General features: G+C 43.2%; 1 protein-coding gene across 4 annotated transcripts in view; it reads left to right on the top strand.

The window, feature by feature from the left end:
• The window catches only part of OSBPL6 (oxysterol binding protein like 6), a 520,623-nt gene extending 499,970 nt beyond the window's left edge, over positions 1-20,653 (top strand). For all 4 annotated transcript variants that reach the window (XM_063933384.1, XM_063933381.1, XM_063933383.1 and 1 more), the window contains 6 exons: positions 1,689-1,767; positions 6,627-6,771; positions 9,622-9,766; positions 10,837-10,963; positions 13,056-13,178; positions 14,148-20,653. In XM_063933384.1, the coding sequence (XP_063789454.1) occupies positions 1,689-1,767; positions 6,627-6,771; positions 9,622-9,766; positions 10,837-10,963; positions 13,056-13,178; positions 14,148-14,256 (728 nt within the window). In that variant the 3' untranslated portion in view covers positions 14,257-20,653. The remainder of the gene's footprint in view (positions 1-1,688; positions 1,768-6,626; positions 6,772-9,621; positions 9,767-10,836; positions 10,964-13,055; positions 13,179-14,147) is intronic.
• Positions 20,654-22,008: the final 1,355 nt, after the last annotated feature.

Here is a 22,008-nt window from a genome sequence, read left to right as displayed (position 1 = left end):
AAAATACCTAACTGCATAGCAAATTTACTTGGCGCAGTCGCACTGCGGACATTGCGCATGCGCATTAGCGACTAATCGCTCCGTTGCGACAAAAAAATAACGAGCGAACAACTCGGAATGACCCCCTGTGTACAGTGTATTGAGACGCAGCTGTATACTGTGTCTGGAGATGCAATCCGCCCCGTTTAGAAGTCATGCGTCTCCGTACCCTCATGCCGCCATAATGGCCGGTGACCCGCTATTCGGGACGTCGGCTTAGTACTCACCACTCTTCTTTCTTCTGGCTCTGTTAGGGGTGGCGGCGTGCTGCGGGAATGTACGCTCGCCGTGGTGGGGCTTGCGAATAGTTCCCTCAGGAGCTCAGTGTCCTGTCAGCAGGGAACGGGACCATTAACCCTTCAAGAGGTTGGGCCGTTCCCCCCCTCCCCCCCTAAGTCCCACCCCTCCCCCCCTAAGTCCCACGAAGCAGGCAGGCTGGTGCCAACCAGCCCTGTCTAAAAATAACAAACATATAAAATAAATGCAGAAAACACTTCAGGAGGCTCTTCCGGGCACATTTTCTAAACCGAGTCTGGTAGGAGGGGCTAGAGGGAGGAGCCAGCCCACACTATCAAATTCTTAAAGTGCCCATGGCTTCTAGTGGACCTGTCTATACCCCATGGTACTAAATGGAACCCCAGTATCCTCAAGGGCATAAGAGAAATTAATATTTGCATGCGTGCCCCTCAATCGGGGACATGACATTGCTGCAATGGGTGTAGCCTTGCCGAAAAAGGCTACTATTCACCGACATAGTGTCCCTTACCCCACTGTAATGCCCCTGGCACCATATTATGCCGCCAGTATAATGACCCCGCATGCCCCTGTCACCATATTATGCCCACACTGTAATGCCACAGTATATGCTCGTTGTCAAGGGATTCTGCTGATTGTCAAGGGATTCTGCTTGTTGTCAGGGGAACCCCTGGGCCAATTCCACTCTCTGCAGTCCCAAGGTGCTGCTTGCGCCTGCTCCCAGTTCATAGTATTGAAAATGACCTTCTCAAAATGGCCGCCGCCGCCTCCTCCGCTAGTATTCTTCTATGAGCCGGTGGCCAATTTGGGAGGGACGGTTTCAATTGTATTCCAGACAGAATACTGTAATATTCAGTTGCCGTGGCCACGGCACCCCGTGCGATCACACAGCTCTCCCGGCCCAAGAAAGGGCATCGGTGAAAATGATGGGTATGATTAGATGTCAGAAACGACTGCCAGAGACTGTGGCTCAAACCAAACAAGTGACAAATAATAAAGTGGTCAGACTGAAACTAACATATTTTTTATTGATCAATGTTATGTACAACAAAGGTGTGAAGTAGAGTGAGCTAACTAAAGTAAAGTAAATAGAGTGTGACACTAGTATTGGTATAGAACAGGACAGCCTCTGCTTACATTTAGCATACAGTGTTTTGAGAGTCTATGGGGGACATGTACTAAGCAGTGATAAAAGTAGAGAAGTGAGCCAGTGGAGAAGTTGCCCATGGCAGCCAATCAGCATTGACGTAACATTTCTAATTTGCATACTATAGAAATGTATGGAGCAGCTGATTGTTTGCCATGGGCAACTTCTCCACAGGCTCACTTCTCCACTTTTATCACTGCTTGGTACATGTCCCCCTATGTAACTAATTGTTCATTTTAACTTTCAGACATCAGATGGAAAAATAAATTTTGGGGGAAATCCATGGAAATATTGCCTTTTGGAACAGTGAATGTTAGGTTACCAAAGTGAGTATGCCGTATAGAAGCATTTAATAAGTTATCCTGGAATGTGTAGCCCTGCTTACCTGGGGCCAGCAATCTCATGATCCAGCCGGTACCCTGAGGGCGCCATCAGTGCGGTGAGGCTCTTCACTGCTACTGACACCTATATCACACAGCCAGTGGTACTTTCAGTACTTTGTTAAGTATTTATGCAAAAAGGAGGTTCTCAGGAAGAGGATCACTGACAACACCGCTTCCCTTTCAGTAAGAGTAGAGCATCACTAAACTGCTGGAATCTGTGGTGAACAGATCTGATCAGGGACAACAGAGCACCGCATATACTGTAGGGGGTTATTCAGAGTTGATCCCAGTTTTTGCTAAATTAGCAAAAACTGCTACTTATCAACTCGCATGCTGGGTCCCGACCCAGCACGGGACAAGGCCACCCAGCATGTCTGGCACAGCTCTGCGTTGCGATCGCAATAAAAACTGCGATCGCATCGCAGATTCCAGTAAATAAGGGTTGACACCTGCCTGCGCAGCAGTATATGTAAAGCAGCTGACCCGGTTATCTGCCCCCTCACCTGCATCATCTGCAGCCCCAGCACGACCCATCCTGCTCCCGGCCACTTCACTGCTCACCCCAAACATGATTTCACCTCTTCCTGCCGGACTCATTCACCTTCTCCCCCTGCCAGTAAGTGGCCACGTGTCCTCCGTGCCTCCGCTCTGAGCAATGCGGGACTGTCTTGTAGTTCCTGCATCCATTTCCTGGTTACTGCTGCTACTTGTTGCCGAGTCCCAGGATGGGAAGTGACCTGGGCTTGCGGCATAGTATAAGGAGGAGAAGTGCAGAGCATGCGGTATATGGCGGGAGCAGTATATGGAGGAGGGATGTGCCCTGCATATAGAGGGCACTATATGGAGGGGTATGGGGTTGCGGTGTGTATATAGCGGCTGTGTATGGTGTGGGGTGCAGAATATGGAAGAAGATGGGGGTGCAGTGTATATGGGGGCAGTATATGGGGGTGGCGGTGCAGTGTACATAGGGTGTGTGTGTTTTTTTGTGTCCTGATCGGAGCTCTGACGGGCGCCCTGTGGCGGCACCACAGAGGTGACTATATTGAAGAAATTTGCCTCTCACTGTCCTTTGCTGCCCATACAACTTCACTCTCTCCCCAGTTCCTATCTACCCAAAATTCCTCCCCCCTCTCTCCTCCCCAGTCCATATCTGCCCCTACCCACCTCTCTCTCATCAGTCCCTATCTGCCCCAACCCTCTTGCCCTCGCTCTTTCTTCTCCAGTCCCTATCTGCCCCTACTCCACTCTCCACCCCCCTAGTCCCTATCTGCCCCTACCCCCACTCTCTTTCCCCAGCCCCCTTTCTCCTTTTGCAGCAAGTGTGAACCAGTCAGATCAGTATTATTAATAGCAGCAGCAGCAGGGTAGGCGTCTGTAACATCTCCCTGCAGTATCACTGACACTTTCACCTGTGAGTCATTTGGTCAGTGTGGCGGCCTCTAGTGGCCACCGGTGCACATAACAGAGGTGAGAAGCAGGCTTATCCTTTCATTATATAGGATATAGGAAGAGGTAGTACTAATTCATTGGATAGGAAGTGTCAGAACTACCTTGGTGTAGGGGGTGCAGCTGCTGTGTGGCCAGAAGATGAGGGGGATCTGGCATTGCAAAATAGTGGAAATTGCAGGAGGGAGTTGTAATAGACTGTACAACATGGAAGTCCATCCATTAATGATTAATTGCATCCACACACACACACCCCTTTAACCAGCTTTGGGCAGGACGTATAGTCCAGGTTTATTGCCAGTGCAGAATATTTGCTTAATTAACATGTTACCTTTGGAGGCTGTTGTAGTCCCAGCATGGAGGTAGTGGCACACAACAGTTTTCGGTATTTGATAATTGAGATGACAGATTGGTGAAGTCCATATTTCAAGTGGTGCCTTTATAATTAACGACTACTGATGGGAACACATCATTTATTAGTAATGCAATCCATTAACTAGAAGTAGCCATGATTACAGTTAACGTCATGGAAAAAAAAAATACATTCTATTCGGTTTTGTCACGTAGGTAACAAGAGTTTAATCAGGTACATTATAAAAATGAACCACAAGGAAAACTATAGTTTTTAAATAAACTGATTATGGGAGAATTTGTTTTACTGCAGGCTGATGAAGATGAACTATATTGAAATATGCATGTGAATGCGTCAACAATTGTAGTTTGTATAGTTTGACTTGTAAAGCTGAAGTTAAATATTATTTATTTGAATATTTATCAACTTTATTTTAAAATGTATTCTTGTGCGATAGTAAATGTTTACCAAGTACCACGTAAAACATATTACCTTATACTGAGTATTGCTTATTCAAAGTGCCCTCTAGGCTGAATTTACTGTATACCAAGCTGCTCCTTATGCATTTAAATGTCCTGTTCTTTTTCTAATAACTGTCACTTTATTGTAATATCATTTTGAGTTGCGTTTAGAAGACTGTAGTGGAGTATCAGGTGCCCAATGGCGTACACATACATTGGCTGAGGGTATATGAGGTGAATTTACTACAGCTTCTAAAAGTGAAAAGAGGTGATGTTGCTCATAGCAACCAATCAGATTCTTTATTGCATTCTAGGAAATGATAGGTTGCTATGGGCAACATCAGCTCTTTTCACTTTTAGAAGCTTTAGTAAATTTGCCCCTAAGAATTTAGGCCTTATTACCGCTTTAAAAATACCATCAAAATTACCAGAATCGCGCCCATGCCTGCATCTCGCCGGCTGGTGTATAAGGCCGTTAGAGTATTTGTAGGAATTGCAATACTTGGTGAAGGACACAATCTGCCATTACGGAATGGTAGATCGCCTCTATCTAGGCTACATCACAAGTTTTGCCACGCATAGGTGCATCGAAAAACTTGTAATGCCAGGGCTACCTTAATTGGCCGATAAGCGCTCAGCCAGGTTTTGCAGCACTTTGTGCAGATTTGTACCACCCCACAGATGTCAAACCTAGCTGACAAAGGGTGACAAAAATAAGCTGTACACACTTAAACAGCAGATGTTAGACATTACGGTTACTGGTATTCCCAGTAATGTCTGCTGTGAAGCCAGATACTGTAGTCATTTCATATTAGTACTTTCTAACAGAAACCTGATTTTACCATCTTCCAGCCTGTAAGTAACCCTCTGACAATGTAATTTGTACCAATGTCCCTGGTGAAAGGGGTCATGTCGGAGGGTCTGCACTATTCCGATTCCGCCTACTTATTTTTCTTTCGGCAGTAACCTTTTCTGTGTGAATCAGTTGCTGTGTATATACAGTATTTGCTGGCGTATAAGACTACTTTTTTGCCCTGAAAAACATGCCTCCAAGTGGGGGGGTCGTCTTATACGCCGGGTGCACTTCAGTTGGGATAGACATAGCTGCCATAGTGGCCTTCCGATACTCGCCCGGTGCCCATAGTGGCCTCCCGATGCCCGCCCACCTCATTCTACTCCCCATCCAGAATCGCGCGATATCCAGTGCGGCCGCGGCGGGTCACTAGTGCCAATTACAGGGAGATGCAGGGACTGGCCGGAGGCGCTGCAGTCGCGTTGTGGCCGTACTATGGTGACAATGACAGGTACTGTAATGGCACTAATACTAATACTAATGGCACTCATGTGAAACCGGTAACACTAAATGCACACAGGGGTATACTTTTATACATTTTACAACTTTCTCCTCGCCCCCTCCCCCCTTCTTATGCATACCTTGATAAATACTCCCTATCCAAATCTCTTATCAGGTCATAATATACAGTATGTCACAAATCTGATGTTCTTTTACGTTTTATTTGGTGTGTGGAAGGGGGTAGTCTTATACGGCGAGTATATAACAAACTCTATATTTTGAGTGGAAATGTTGGGGGTCGTCTTATACGCCCAGTCGTCTTATATGCCGGCAAATACGGTACTTGTTTTTTTTCCATGGGTTATTTAATTAAAGTAGGTTTGATAGTGGAGAATAAGGAATACAACTGTGAACAAGGAGCTGGTTATCATGTAAAAAGTATAATACTGGTAATGATCTGTTATGCCTAAAATCTACAGATTTATGCATGGGGAAAACCCGATGGTTTACTTAGAATCTTGCAATATCACTCGCAGCCCGCTGTCAGCCGCAGCATGCCAATTATCTGGGAGGCGGCACATGAAACTGTTCCTCCAAATGGGGGTGCGGGTGGGGGTGTTGGGGGGGGGGGGGTGTAGCCCAATTTTAAAGGCATGATGTGTTTAGGGTCTGCATCGTCGGGCGCAGATTTGCTGGACCGGTTATCCGGATCCTACAGCCTGCCTGAGTAAGCTTCAGCTTACACAGGCTGGATGGTGCCTGAAACCATCATGAATCTTGATCAATGGTTTCGATGTTATCCAAGGCTGTGTCCCCAAACGCAGCACTCGGATCCTCGTTAATTCATGAAGGAGGAGTCTCCTACAAACGCATCCTGCTGTATCTGAATTTTAATGAACTGGAATTGCACAGCCACTTCCTTGAGGCTGTGCAATTCCTTCCAAACATGAATCAGACCCAAAGTCTCTACTTGATTTCTACTTGCCTTAATTTAAATGAAAAAAGAGATTGGCGTAGTGCAGATTGCTTTTCTTACTGCTGATGTGCGTACGGTATTTCTGCATAATGAAAATTAGGTGCAATTTCCTATAAACTGGCATTTAAAAAAGTATTTTGTTTGCAATTGTCTTCTTTTAAATCAACCCCATTTAATATATTTGATAGAGAAGACAATTTACATTTAGTTTTTTAAGAATGATTGTTAGCATAACTGGGAGCTATTTTATGGTATTATGGGCTTTGTTTCTAGGTACGGAGATTGTTATGTCTGGAACAAAGTTACGACCTGTATCCATAACATTCTCAGTGGCAGACGATGGATTGAACATTATGGTGAGATCACCATACGGAATGCAAAGAATGGTGCTTCTACCTGTAAAATGACGTTCATCAAAGTAAGTAGATCATTGACCATTTTATGTACCCAATTTCAAACGACAGTTCTGTTCCTCAATTTCCAACATAACTTTGAGCACTTGATGAAAACAGACAGTCCTAGTGAAACGTCTGACATCTTCAACCATTGCAAAAATGCACCTGGTCGCTCGGAAGAATGGCAAAGTGCTACACTGCCCGCAGCCGCACCACTCACCGAGCGAATGTGGGCGTTTTGCAATGAATAGTGTCCTTGTGTCTCTGCCACCTGTTTCACAATGCCGGTAATCACGTCTTGTGTAATGGGGGCGAGACCACAATAATTCAGTTATGTTATCACGTCCACCGGCATGCCCACTTTCCCATGACACGTCTCCTGCCACAGAACCGACCTAGTGCCCCCTGGCAGCCATTGATTTTCATGATTTGTTTAAAATGTTTTTTTTTTTTGTGTGGAGATTGCAGTGGCTACCACCTGGGCATGCTTGCTAGTAATGGCTCGTCTACTGTTTAAAAAAATCTCAATATGTATAGTTTGGAGCAGAGAAGGGAAAGGGGGGACATGATAGAAACTTTCAAATATATCAAGGGTTTAACAAAGTCCAGGAGGGAGACATTCTTCAAATGAAGAGAAGTATTAGAATACGAGGACATGCACTGAGACTGGAGGGGGGGATGTTCAGGGGAAATTTGAGGAAAAATTACTTCACATAAAGGGTAGTGGAATAGCCTCCCGTCAGAGGTGGTAGAGGCTAAGACAGTAGAGCAATTTAAGCATGCATGGGCTAGACATAAGGATATCCTTACAAAAAGATATAAGGATCAAATAAGATTTGAGGTAAAAATGTGGTAAAAAAGGGGCAAACTGGTGGTTCTTATCTGCCGTCAAATTATTTCTGTGTATCTAATTATATCCACACAGCTGCCCTCACCTGTCAGCACAGCTCCTTTCCTCAAGCACAGATTTCCATCTTCCTCTCCGCATGCGCACTAAATAACCATTACTGGTTAAACCATTAACAACTTTACATTGGCTACAATGTTGTGATGGCCATCCTATGGGAGTCTAGCCACACCCACTAGTAAGAAGGCCACGGCTGTCACCCATGGGTAGTCATTGCGGTTCCTCTTTATCAGTAAGAAGCTTTTAGAAAAAACTTTTTAATTCTACAAAAAAACAAAACAATTTTGCCATGTCTTGCCATGTACACACTATCCAATTGTTCAACCCAATTGGATTGTGTGTATGCCGGAGTATTAGCGCAAGAAACATCTTTAATTACTTCTGCAACACTCAGATCGGGATCTGGTGTACTGCGTACGCTACTTTGTTTCCAGACTCCCGATCCCGTTAGGGAGAGCTGAAGAAAGTACACACTGAGCTAGAAATTGCTCTCCATCAGATTGGAGCATTTATCAGATCAGCGGAATTAATCTGATGGTTTGTACCCAGCTTTATAGGTGTATTCAATTGATGTTGGATCCTTTCCGACGGAAAGGATCCGACAGTTTAGTATTCAATTTGAGGCCAAATCCAACAATGTCAATCCGACTTTTTTAAAGATGGATTGACATTGGAAACGGGACTAAAACCTGTCGTATTTGTCCGACAAAACACATAGATCCGCGGCTAATCCACCAATCCACGTGTTTTCCGACAAGTCTGAATTGTCGACAAGTCAGAAAAACGGCAGCCCCATTGAATAGGTTGAATCATGATACGACCTAAAAAAGTCGGAAACCGCCGTCTTTCCGACTTGACGGCAGTTCCGATTTCAATTGAATACTGCCCTTAGTCTTTGTCACCTAGCAGCCAATCTGTTTAATTTTTGTTTGAGTCGTTTGATTGTTTAATTAAACAATTTGTTTAGAATCTCATGTAATTCCATTTCCTTAGGCGGAAGCAGTTTTTCCCTGGGCTCATCTGTTTGTAGTACATGTTCTAGCTGCCGGCAAAGACAAATGAGCAAATAATGGTAACAAACTCCTCTTGCCCTCCTCATAGCTAAAACGTCTCTAGGTAAATGAAATCCTGAATATTTGAAAAATTCTTCAAACAATGATTTAACCTTGCGTGCGGCAGTGCACATACATTTCACATTAAATACATACAATACTCTGAGCATAACCTTGAAATGTAATTATCTCCACCCAACATTTATTATATTCTATTACTCTCAGCCTTCTGTTTCTTATTTCTGTAGGTCATGGAATTCCATAGTAACTTGTTATTTGACCCAGGATTTATTGGTTCCTTAAATGATCAAAACTAGTCATTTGGGCTGTGGAGGTTCTTGATAAGTGTGCACGATACTTATATACACATACAGGGCTGGCAGAATGCAGTAAGCATGACAGGAGACAGAGCCAAAGAAAACAGCGACGGACTTGGGTACTGGAAGGCATGGCTATACCTGGGCGGCATGATTATACCCCCTCCCCATGACCAAGCCCCCTTTCCAGGGTACCACACCCTGGGAATGGGAGCAGATTTATTTTCCCACAGCCACGGGGAAGATCCAGGGTAATCAGTGCAATTATAACCCACTACCTCTCACCCCCATGCCGTAAAACTTGCAGGGAGAGACCGGACGCTCTGCCGCCCAGCATACAGCAGCGTGTGCTGGGTAGGGAAGCGAAACTGCCGTTGCTGAGCAGCACTAGTCTCCTCTCTCTCTCTCTCTCTGCCCGGTGTGCTACTGACCCCTCCAGCCGGGCCGGGGAAGTAGTACCCCAGCCCTCTCGGCGACCCTGAGAGAGTAGAGCAGGTGCATTGGGTCCAGGTACTAAGTATGGCTGATATTATCTGTGTCTTTTGTAGCCAAGTATAATATGCATTTGAATTTAATGTGTGGTGTGTTCACAACTAGGGAAACTATTGGAGCTCCAATGTCAACGAGATTCATGGAGTAGTAATGGATCAAGAAGGAAAGGTTGTGCATCGGCTCTTCGGGAAGTGGCACGATGCGCTGTATTGTGGGGATGCTCCCGCGGCTAGATGTATATGGAGGCCAGGTACAAATGTAGAAATAACAACCTCTCACAGGCTTTTGGTGTTCAGCTAACAATGTGATAATTATTATTATTATTATTATTATTACTACCAGTTATTTATATAGCGCACACACATATTCTGCAGTGCTGTACAGAGAATATTTGCCCATTCACATCAGTCCCTGCCCCAGTGGAGCTTACAATCTATATTCCCTATCACATGTACACACAGACACATTCACACTAGGGTTAATTTTTTTGTTGGGAGCCAATTCACCTACCAGTATATTTTTGGATTGTGGGAGGAAACCGGAGCACCCGAAGGAAACCCACGCAAGTACGGGGAGAAATACAAACTCCGCACAGTAGTAATTTTTACTACCCCACTGGATTACTGCGATCTGTAGATGAAGGACTATTAGCAGCACCTAGAATCTCCCGTAATTCATCTGGGGGTCTTTAGCCATGTGACTCCGACTCTATGGAACTCACTTCCCCGCACAGTGCGAGAGGCCCCAACTATAGAATCCTTCAAAAACAGACTCAAGACTTTCCTGTTTACTCAGCATTTCCTTAATGTCCCTTTAGTATCTCCTGCTCTCTGTATTTTATGAAAAGCTTTTCTGTCCTTCATTATTTTCTGTACTATATTCTGTTCATTCTATCTGTTATCGCCTTGAGAGTGGGAACATCTCTGATTTGGTATTGTACATGTTTCCGGCACACCTATATCTCTCATAGATCTCAGCGGATCTGTGGGTTACTCACATTTGTACGCATCTCAGCTGCTTCTTTATTTGCGGTTGAACAGGCATTCGCTTGTAGGATAAGTGTTCCGTGGCATAGAGACGGAACTGCATGCTTTTCAGAGGTGAGCGTACTCACAGATCCGGCTGATTGCAGACAGATCTTCCGTCCAAGGACAGGGCTGGTGCAAATGTGCACTGATAATGGTGACGGCTACTTTCACAAGCAGATGTATAGGGCCAGTGCATCCTCATAGATGAATACAGATCCACATCTATGTAATCACTGAATATGTCATTTGCTTTCAGTTTCTTGTTCTTATTTCCCCTATGATTCTATTACAGGTTCTATGCCGATGAACTATGAACTCTATTACGGCTTCACAAGATTTGCCATGGAACTGAATGAGTTGGATCCGGTGCTGAAAGATTTCCTTCCATCAACCGACGCAAGATTCCGGCCAGATCAAAGGCAAATAATTATTATTATTATTTATCTGTGGACAAAGGATGAGGTAGTAAAGGCGACCGCTGGTGTCAATCAAATGCAGAGAATAGGCAGTTACATAAAAATTAAAATTTATTTATTATTATTTATCTGTTAACAGTTTCTTATATAGCGCAGCATATTCCGTTGCGCTTTACAATTAGAACAAAAGTAATAGAACAAAACTGGGCATCAACAGACAGACTGAAATATCTTTCAGTCTGGTGTTTCCAGTGACACTGCTGCTGTCACTGAGTGTTATAGTATTAAGGGGGGGTGCGGAGGGATGAATACAATCACTTCACTTCTTAAGGTCCATACACACTTAACGATATAATGAGCGACGTCGCTCATTTTCCCCCTCCTTGAGCGACGTCGCTCATTATATCGTTAAGTGTGTATGCCGCCAGCGATGACCGATGCGCGGCCCTGCGGGTCGGCAACGATCGTCGCTGTCGGTAGGGCATGCATGAAGGATGTGGACTGTCGTCCACGACCTTCATGCAGGGCTGGCGGGGGCGTGACGTCACTGAGCGATATGAGCGGTCATATCGCTCAGTGCGTACAGGCGGCCGCCGACCGGCCGGCCCGGGAGGGGGAAACGTTAGACGATGTCGCTCACAGAGCGACATCGTCTAATGTGTATGGGCCTTTAGACTTCTTCAGGGATCTTCTGATCTTCAGTACAGCTTCCAGTGCACGTTTCACTAAACCTCGGTTTCAAGTAATAGTTTTTCAATATGTACAATAAATGGAAAATAATTCCAAAATGGTATAAAAAGTTTCACAAATGTATTACTTACAATACAACACCATAAATATAAATGTAACATATATCCGTCACCAGGGCCATTGCTAGGGTGTTTGGCACCCCCTGCTAACTATAAAATTTGTGCCCACCTACAAATCTGTCATCTTGACATGTCTCTTTACAGGCACCAAAGCATTATAGCCACTTCAGTACCCATAACATGGGAGACTTATGGCTAGGGATGGCCATCGATAGTTGTCAAACATTAATGGATAACTACCAACAGAGAGCCAATGGTTCGCTGCCATCAATGGCTGATAGAACCAAATATTTTTATTTTTTAACCAGTACGGAGCTTAGACACCCCCCCAATTTTTTAATTGGCCCGCGGAGGCCTTCTAATGGTGAAAACAATCTCTGGTTCACCATAGATGGTTTGAGTGCCATCAGTGGTTTTCCTCAATGGCACCATCATTGCAACCATCGATGGGCAGCCTACTGATAGCCATCCCTACTTACGGCACTACCATCCCATCTTAGTGATAGCCATTAACTATTGATGGTTACAAATCAATGGTTAGCCAACCAATAACCAATCCTATCCCACCCCAAAGTGTGCCAGACAGCAAGCTTATGCAGCTATTTAGCACATATGAAGTATAAAGTAAAGAAAACTACATAAGGGGCAGTTTTTATCACCCACCATTAGGATTAGGGAGACATATATATATATATATATATATATATATATATATATATATAAAATTTTATTATAATACTTACAGTACTATATGCTAATCATCATTCATTGCTTCCTATATTTCAAATACGCAGGAGAATAGACCAAACTTTACATCATTTACAATCGTAATGCTTTTTAGGTAAAATAATTTGTACAATTGGTGATTAACATCAATGGTATAAAACAATCTGCAAGGTAATCATTGATGGTTTCACCCACCAATGGTTATCCCTGCTTTACTATTCCCTGGCCTACAGGCCAATCAGAGCCTGGTGGCTGTAGTGAAACCCCCTCCCCCCCCCATCAGTTGGTTCTGTCCCATCACTGGCCTTGTCTGTCACAATAGTAAAAATGGGAGGCTTTACCAGAACTTTGTGTTGTTGAAGCATGTAGATAAAATCAAATTTGAACAATCCGGAACCTCTGTTATCTTCAGCCTGGTTAGAGGTTCCTTTCACACTGAGGCAAGGACCCAGGTCATGACACCTTTTTTATGGACTCTCAGTCACAAGAAACTATAAACAGTAAGCTAGTTTGTATCATGTATTGATTAGTCCAATAGGTATATGTTTTTTCTTCTTCAGGCTACTTGAAGAAGGGAACGTTGAAGCTGCTGCAACAGAGAAGCAAAGAATAGAAGAACTTCAGAGAAATAGAAGAAAATACTTGGATGATAACCATATAGAATACACGCCAAAATATTTCCGGTGAGTTCATCAGTTGAGACCGTCATCAGGATGGCAATGGTAGTCATGGTTACTGGGAATGATCTTTTAACAAAACCACTACCTCATCTTGTGCAAACTGCACTATTTCCCACCTTTTTTTCTGAGCTGCAAGGGTGAATTAATTGGGGGGAATTCAATTGTACCTTGCGCCCCCTGCTAGCCGTCTTTAGTAATGGGCATCTATCAGAGCAATTAAATTGTTGCTCTGATCAGGTGTCCACTAAATGTGTGAAAAGTCTGCAGTTTGGGTGCCCAAACCTGGAATTTAGATACCCAAAAGAGATCTTTAGACGGGTTCAGAAGCTTTAAACCTGCTGCTTTCAGTCGTGTTCAATGCTAATAAGTGTCTTTACAGAGCAACAATTAAATTCCTCTGATAGACACCCATTTTTATAGATGGCTAGCAGGGGGTGCGAGGCACAATTGAATACCCCACTATTGATGGTCTGTGTGTCACATTATTATGACCATCAGCTAATAGCCATAGTTACCGCCGTGTGCAGTACGGACAGCAGCTAGATGGGCTGGTAGTCCCCAGGCTCATTTTGACAGTGAGCCGCTCCACTGTCCCTTTTTGCAACTCGGATAAATCACCCATTTTACCCATGACAGCAACAAGTGATATGTGTGCAGACAGCCTATCGCACACCTTATATACCCACCAAGCCAGCGCACGACGCACAACTTACTTCATGTGCTACGTGCTGCCGATGTCAAATGTAGGAAGTGGTCATAATAGTGACTCGACCGTATATTTTTCCCCTATATTGTGGATTTTAGTTTTTCGCTCCATAGTGGCGCGTAATAAAATGCACAATTTAGGGGCTACAGTATGTATGCACAATTATATATTTCATTCCCAGCTGTTTTCACCCAAACAAATAGTTTCGGTGAATGCCACATTCCTGAGCTAATGTTTCTTTCCGTTCTCTCCTTGTTACATCACAGGAAGGTGACTGACGCCCATAATAAGGAGACGTGGGTTTCCAACGACACCTACTGGGAACTGCGGAAGGATCCTGGTTTTAGCAAAGTTGAATTACCTGTTCTATGGTGATGTTAGAATATAAATTTGTTAAACCTATCATTCTATCAATAGGTCAAAAACTATGCACAATTCCATTTCATATTGCTGGAGAATTATTTTTGTGTGACGCACAAGACCATGCAATTTGATTTTATATACCCATTTTTAAAAGATATTTGCTGACATGACCTGTAGTACCCTAGAGAATTACTGACATTACTTGCTGCATTTCTACGGTTGTTTTTGCCCATTTCTGTTCCCTACAATCAGTTTGGCATGGTGAGGTACAGCAGCACCATACTCCCAATAACCCCTATAGCAAATGGCAACACAGGTTGAGTCTCCCTTATCCAAAATGCTTGGGACCAGAGGTATTTTGGATATCGGATTTTTCCGTATTTTGGAATAATTGCATACCATAATGAGATATCATGGTGATGGGAACTAAATATAAGCACAGAATGCATTTATGTTACATATACACCTTATACACACAGCCTGAAGGTAATTTTAGCCAATATTTTTTATAACTTTGTGCATTAAACAAAGTGTGTCTACATTCACACAATTCATTTATGTTTCATATACACCTTATACACACAGCCTGAAGGTCATTTAATACAATATTTTTAATAACTTTGTGTATTAAACAAAGTTTGTGTACATTGAGCCATCAGAAAACAAAGGTTTCATTATCTCACTCTCCCTCAGAAAAGTCCGTATTTCGGAATATTCCGTATTTCGGAATATTTGGATATGGGATACTCAACCTGTACTGCTTTATTCATAGAGTGATGCTGCATGTGGAAAGGTGCCCTGTGTCCATCCTTGTGCAGTCACTGTATAAGGATCGCGGTGTCTGACATCTGTACAGGGTGAAGCAGAGGAAGCTGACAGCGATTAGTCCCTGTCACCATGTGCTTCCTCATTGAGTCTTGACGCTGAGAATACTGGTGGCTTACCCCTGACCACAGCCTAACCCTAACTGCCCAACCTCCTCTACTACTGCAGAATAACCCCCCCCCCCCCCCCCTAGTAGTTAACCCTAACCCAAACCCTGACACTCACCTCGGGGATCCATTGGCACTCTCAGCGGCGGAATTCCGGTGTCGGGATTTTGTCTATCGTGATCCTGACCATCGGGATCCTTACCGCATCCCATGGTAAGTGAGACTGGAGGTATGTTTGGAGGCCTATTGAAAACCTCAACTCAACCGCCTCTAGAACCCTACCACCTGAGATGAGGTTCTACCCCAGCCACATGGTGGAACGGCCCAGTGGGAAGCCGAATCTCTTGCGAAGCATTTTAGCAATGTGACTATAATTTCATACCATATGTTTATCAATCCGTGGTGCAAATACAAGTTATAGCATACCCTCCCAGCTTATGGCTGTAGACCACCATTGGTGAAAGACCACAGGTTGCCTAATATTGCATTACAGTCTCCTTTATTGTAGCAAGTTAAGAAACCACTATTCTGTCTCTACCGCTTTACTTTTCGTTGTCAGGAAATAATATCCTATTTGTACTATAAGCAGGGGTTATTTAGCCCTCTTCTGTATATGATCTGTTGGCTTTTGCTAATTTGCACTTTGCGTTGTCAGATGAGTGGGAACAGCCAAATTGTTTGCTTGGTAGATGTAACCATAATATCACCAATAAAATAGCGGCCAAATTAATGGTAAAAGTAATTGGCTGGTTTACTGACGAGTAATTTCTCAGATATATAAGAAGGTTTATTTGCTGAGCAGGAGGAGCTTTAGGAAACATGGATTAGTGATTCAGTATACATCCCCTTTACCTACAGTATGTGTGTAGTTTCATTATGTTAGTTAGGTAACTCACAATATTATGTTGAATCAGTAATGCCAAAAAAAATCTCATGAATACTCATTTAGTAACATAGAGCTTTATTCACAAATGCACTGTAAGTCCCAGCAGCCAACCAGAGATTTCCATTCATTTTCTTAAATGTTCTTGAACCAAACCTAATTGGTTGGTATGGGATATAAGTGATAGGCTCCAGTGATCTATTTTTCCCACCCAGATGACCTTCAGCCCCATCTCTCTGTTCCAGTGTTCACAATTGCTGTCATACAATGTACCGTTCCAAACATTTGCAAGGCGTAACCATATAACGCCTGGCCCCAATGCTCAATAGTTATCTGATAGGATAATTCTAACAGGTGTTGGTAAATATGGTCATAAGACGACTGTTATAGGGACATACAGTAAAAGTGCTTTAAAATAATAAGGGCCCCTTGGTGCCCATCGGGCCCTAGGCGATCGCCTACGTTGATCAGGGTTTATCTCGGCTTATCTCAGACAGTGGGCCCGATTCAGTGGTGGACGCAGATGTAGTTGCATCTGTTGCCAGTCTCCCACCTGTGGCATAATGCAAATGCCACTACAAAGCCTTTCCCTGCTCTACATCCGTGCATCCGAATATACAAGAGCTGAGATGCCCGCTGCCAGCGTCTGTAGGCACTGAGATACCAGATGGTGTGTCTTTTGCCAGGGGCAGATGATAGCTCGACAGTTAATAAGTTGACATGTAAAAGGTAGACAGTACAAAAGATAGACAGGTTCAAAGGTCAACGTGCAAATGGTTGACACACGTGGTAGAAAAGTGTATTTTTTTTTAAAAACAATTTTTTTTCACCTTTGGCTTGATTTACTATCCACGTGGACTACGACTGGGAATAGTAACCTGTGGCGAGCGTCGCAGTAGTGGAGCGAATAACCTTGCCTGCAGCGTGGTGAGCATAGTGAGCCAGGGAGGGTACAAGTTTCGGCTAATTTGGGTTATACGTGTATTGTTAAACATACGAAATGAAACCAAAATCTAAATGAAATTGTCTTCCATTTGCATGTCGACCTTTTGACCCTGTTGACCTAATAACTGTTGACCATATGGTGTAGACCTAGTGACTATCGTACAGCCGCCTCTTGCACTATCGCAGTGTGCAGCAGCTCTATGGCAGGTGTAGTTTCCTCATCCGAGTATCGCCTCCTATGTGAGCATTGGAGCATCTGTAGAGGGACCATTCCGTGCGTCTGCTTAGCCACCTCCCAGTCACTAACCAGGATGTCCAACACTTTTCCAGGATATTTCCGAGATCTGCGCATCTCAATGTAATAGAGTACTCTGTGTAACACATGCACCCAGAGGTGTCACGAGGGGGGTGCGGGCCACACCCGGCTTTCACCCTTCCAGGGGGTGACACCAAAATGCTGGCTCCTCCACACTGAAAGAAGCTGGGGTGCTGCAGTTTCACATTATCCTGCACCACTCAGGCTCCTGTCAGTAAGAAGGAGGTCGAAGGTGTAGCTAGAGTCTCTGGAAGCAACCCAGCATGTCTGGGGATGCTGGGCACGCCTCCGGAGTGAGGTAATAGGGGGCCGCCCCCCGTAGTGATGTCATTAGGGACTTCTTTTAGGCCACTCCCCCTACCTGTGAAGTCACGCCCCCTGGCACAAACGCTGAAGGCACATGCAGGGGGTCTCTTATTTATCTGCATCAGGTGACACCACTGCATGCTACATAGGAGTTTTTAGGCATTTTCACAAACGTGCAGTAGCAAAAAATTGCTCAAATATGTGGTCATCATCATTGCGTGCAGCTCTGATCAGGCCCAGTGTGAGCTGGAAAAACATGAATAAGGTAATCTCTTACTCCTTGTGACTTACAGGTCTGTATTTATAACACTATTTACATTCTTGCCCAGGATGCATTGCTCATAAATGTATTGTTTTACAGAAACAGTTTCATTTATTATTCCATGCCCCAGAGCACCCTTGGCCACTCCCTCTGTCCACACAGTTCCACCCCTAACTTGCGTTAGGCACGTCCTGACCCACTCCACTCGAGATGGTCTGACAACAAAATAACACTGTTGGGGTGCTTGCAGTATTGTGCCTAGTTGTGCGTCATTGGTCAGCTGTGACCCTGACCCCACTGACTGCTGAATGACGTGCAGCCATCTTGTATTGCAGATGAAATAAGCATCTCTAATATCAGACCTATCACACTCCTCCTGTGCTTATGAGTCATAATTGCTAGTTCTCTAAAGCAGATGCAGGCCTTAAAGCGCTGATCATTATGTCTGACAGGCTGTCTTACTGGGTTTTTGCATAATATGTTTCTTAGGGGTCTATTCATGAAGCAGTGAAAACAGCGGAGAAGTTTTCCATGGCAACCAATCAGCATCTCCCTTACATTTTACAGATTGTACTTAATGAAGGCTTCCTTCCAAGCTGATTGGTTGCTATGGGCAATTTCTCCACAGGTTCTTTTTTCCACTCTTTTCACTGCTTCATGAATAGAACCAATATCCACTCAGTACAGTACATGCAGTGCAGCCCTCAGGTCTAATGACATGTGTCACAATAACCGTTATTCACTGTTACAGTCTCTCCCGTCTGTCTTCGCTTTGGTTTTGCTGCAAAGATACTAACAAGTTGCACACCGTTAAAACTAGTCAAAATATTTTTTTACTAATAGCACAAATAATACAAATGGGTCGGAGCGCGCAGCATTCTATTTACTAACATTGTTCAAGGGTACACATCTGAAGCAACTAATCAATTATCGTTTGTCTGTCACACTATCACTGTAATAATATGATTAGATGCTGTGGTTGTACAACTGATATGCACCTCTGAGCAATATTAGTAAATAAATCTGATTAAACTATTTGCTGAAATCTGTTAGTACTACTAAAAGTAAATGTATGAATGGCAGCCAGCCATGACTGGTCAATGACCCATTTTCTCTCCATGGTTTTGCAGACATCTCACTGAGCTACTGGCCTCCTTTAAATCAAAATTTTCTGGTTATTCTTTCTTAATAGTAACCGTTCTCTGTAGGTTCTGCAGCGACTGCTAGCACACAGACATTAGTTTCCAGCAATCTAGGTAACACTTCCAATTCTATTAATTCATAATTTATTGTACACATTCTATATTGCACTAACCCAAGTTATATAGGTGGCACACGTACGGTACATTCTCTGCAGCAATGTTTAAACTAGACACGGTACTATATATATATATATATATATATAGCCGAGTCCTCTGGTGCGGCACTCCCAGACACGTCAATAAATCAAGTGTACAAGTGGTAAATTTTCAGGCAACGTTTCAGTGCCCGTTTATTGTGTAGAGGCACTTTCCTCGGCTATCACATATTCCGTGAGGGCACCCGGATCGGTACTATGCAGTACGGGTAGAGCCAGGCCAGATGAGGATATATACCGGTATATATATATATATATATATATATATATATATATATATCTATCTATCTATCTATCTATCTATCTATCTATCTATCTATCTATATATATATTTTTGTGTGTGTGTATATATATATATATATATATATATATATATATGTGTGTGTGTGTATATATATATATATATGTACACACACACATCTGTGTATGTGCCCATGGGTTACACAGTGTTCGCCAGGATAGCTTGTGTAATATAAAACAATGCACCTTCTACTAGTAATTATTGCAGATATTAGAAGTCACCTCATGCTGCTGTGACCTGTTTAACTCTCAACAGCCAGCCTAGTGCAGGTATGCAGTCACAAAACTCCTCTGTGACTTCTAATATCCATATTATTTGCTGTGGGGGTGTATTATGCCATTATTACTGGTTGTTGATATGCAGTTGTAGGATAGCAGACAGCATACATCTCTAAAATGACGCTTTGCAGGATGTTTCTGGATCAATACCTCCCTCTAGTGGGTAACTGTGTAAATTTGAAAATGCTGGCTTGGTGCTATAAGGCCAAAATAGCCTTACAGATGTTCTTGAACCATAGGCCTTGTCTCATTAAAGTTTATCCTTTCAAATAAGATAAATGCAGCTCCAAATGTTTAGTGTTTCTAAACCGAATGTGTAACAGTGCAAACTTTCACAGCATAAGAAAACATAAGAACAACGCCACATTTACTAATTACAGTACTCTGCACAGTTCTCCCTTTACCAAATCGTACTCTCGCCTGTGTTATATTGTTTTATTTGTGCTTTCATCTGTATGACCGACACTGTCTGTCCCTTCAGGCTGAGCCTGATGACTGTATGTTGCAGAACACAGACCTACATTTTCAGTGACAAAGAATGACAATAAATGAAATATTGTAGTGTAAATAGCTCCTGCATGTCTATCTTACCTGATTAGCCTGCCGATGAATGTTGCTGAAGCCCTTATTATAAAGGCTTGCCTTGTTTTAGTCTTATCATGAAGACACATCAGGTAATGCAAAATCAGAGTTTACTGAAGGGAATTTTCTAACTGATCTCTTACCAAGTGCAAATGTAAACTTGATGTTTTTTTTGCAGACATTTGTCTTTACATCAATATGCTGCTAATAGAGCTTGTTCTAATAAACTCATATGTGCACTGTTTCATTTACCCTGTCCAGTGTTTTCATTGACATAAACCAGCATTGGGCGAGGGGCGAGAGTTTGATGGTGTGACACCAGCACAGATTTAACCAAAGTATGTTTATGTGTGTGTGTGCGCGCGCGCGTGTGTATATATATATATATATATTTGGTCAGAGACTCGGCACTCCCAAAAGCAATGGTAGCTTGATCCAGTGCCCTCACACCTGCACAGCAGCAATACACATAATAATTCCACAGTACGGCACTCAGGACACAATCAAAGCGACACCAGAATGGATATCAACGTTTCAAACCTTTATCAGTTTGTCTTCAGGATACATAACAATACAAAAGAAGTGACTTACCTATATACCCACCACCAGACACGTGTAGAGCCCGCTCATCGGAGCCGAATGCAGCTTCCGGGTATCGGCGCCCGCCAATGATGTCATCACACCTCCGTGTAACTGTTGCCATGGCACCATAAACACCACAGTGAAATGTAATACTACAATATGGATATAAACAAGCATATAGAGGATATTTAGTTATATTTTCAATGCACATTAGTCATAGATCAATATTTAAAGCATCAGAACTAAATACAAAACAACTAATATGAAAGACTATTAAAAGAGTTACAAAAAGCAATGCAGACAGAGTATACTCCGTAATTGATATATACTGTACGGGGACACCTACAGTACCAAAAAAATTTTTTTAAATATTAATCCATAAGTTAATTGGACCAATAATAATGGAGCTTGTACACCACTCCAATTAATTAAAGCAAGAAAGCGGGAGTATTTCATTGAGACCCACTAGGAGCTATTACATCCAATTTATTGATCCAAAATGACTCCTTTCTAAGGAGTGCCTTGCCCCGATCACCCCCTCTGCACAATGGTGGTACATGATCTATCATGCGGTATTTAAGGCTGGCAAGACTATGTTTTGCCTCCGCAAAATGTCTCGCCACAGGTTGTTCTCTGCTACCACTCGCTAAGGTCGCCCTTAATCACCGAACGGTGCAGGGTCATACGCTCCTTAAATTTTATGATAGTTTTACCCACATATGAGAGCCCACAAGGGCAAATTAGCTGGTATATCACATATGCGCTATCGCATGTTAAACGATATCTTATAGAGAATTTTTTTCCTGAATGTGGATGAAAGAAAGAATCACCTGACAGCATAAAGCCACAAGTGGTGCAAGAGCATTTAAAGCAGCCGTTTTTGCTCTCAGGCAAAAAGGTTTTAAATGGCATAGGATTTAAATTGGGCAGATCAGTTTTAACCAGAATATCTCTAAGGTTGTTTCCACGGGAATAGCAAGGCATCAAATAGTGATCTAAAATCTCCACTTTACAAGGTCA

Source organism: Pseudophryne corroboree, chromosome 7 (assembly GCF_028390025.1).
Source record: "Pseudophryne corroboree isolate aPseCor3 chromosome 7, aPseCor3.hap2, whole genome shotgun sequence".
Taxonomy (NCBI): domain Eukaryota; kingdom Metazoa; phylum Chordata; class Amphibia; order Anura; family Myobatrachidae; genus Pseudophryne; species Pseudophryne corroboree.
This window is presented reverse-complemented; position numbering and strand designations above follow the sequence as displayed.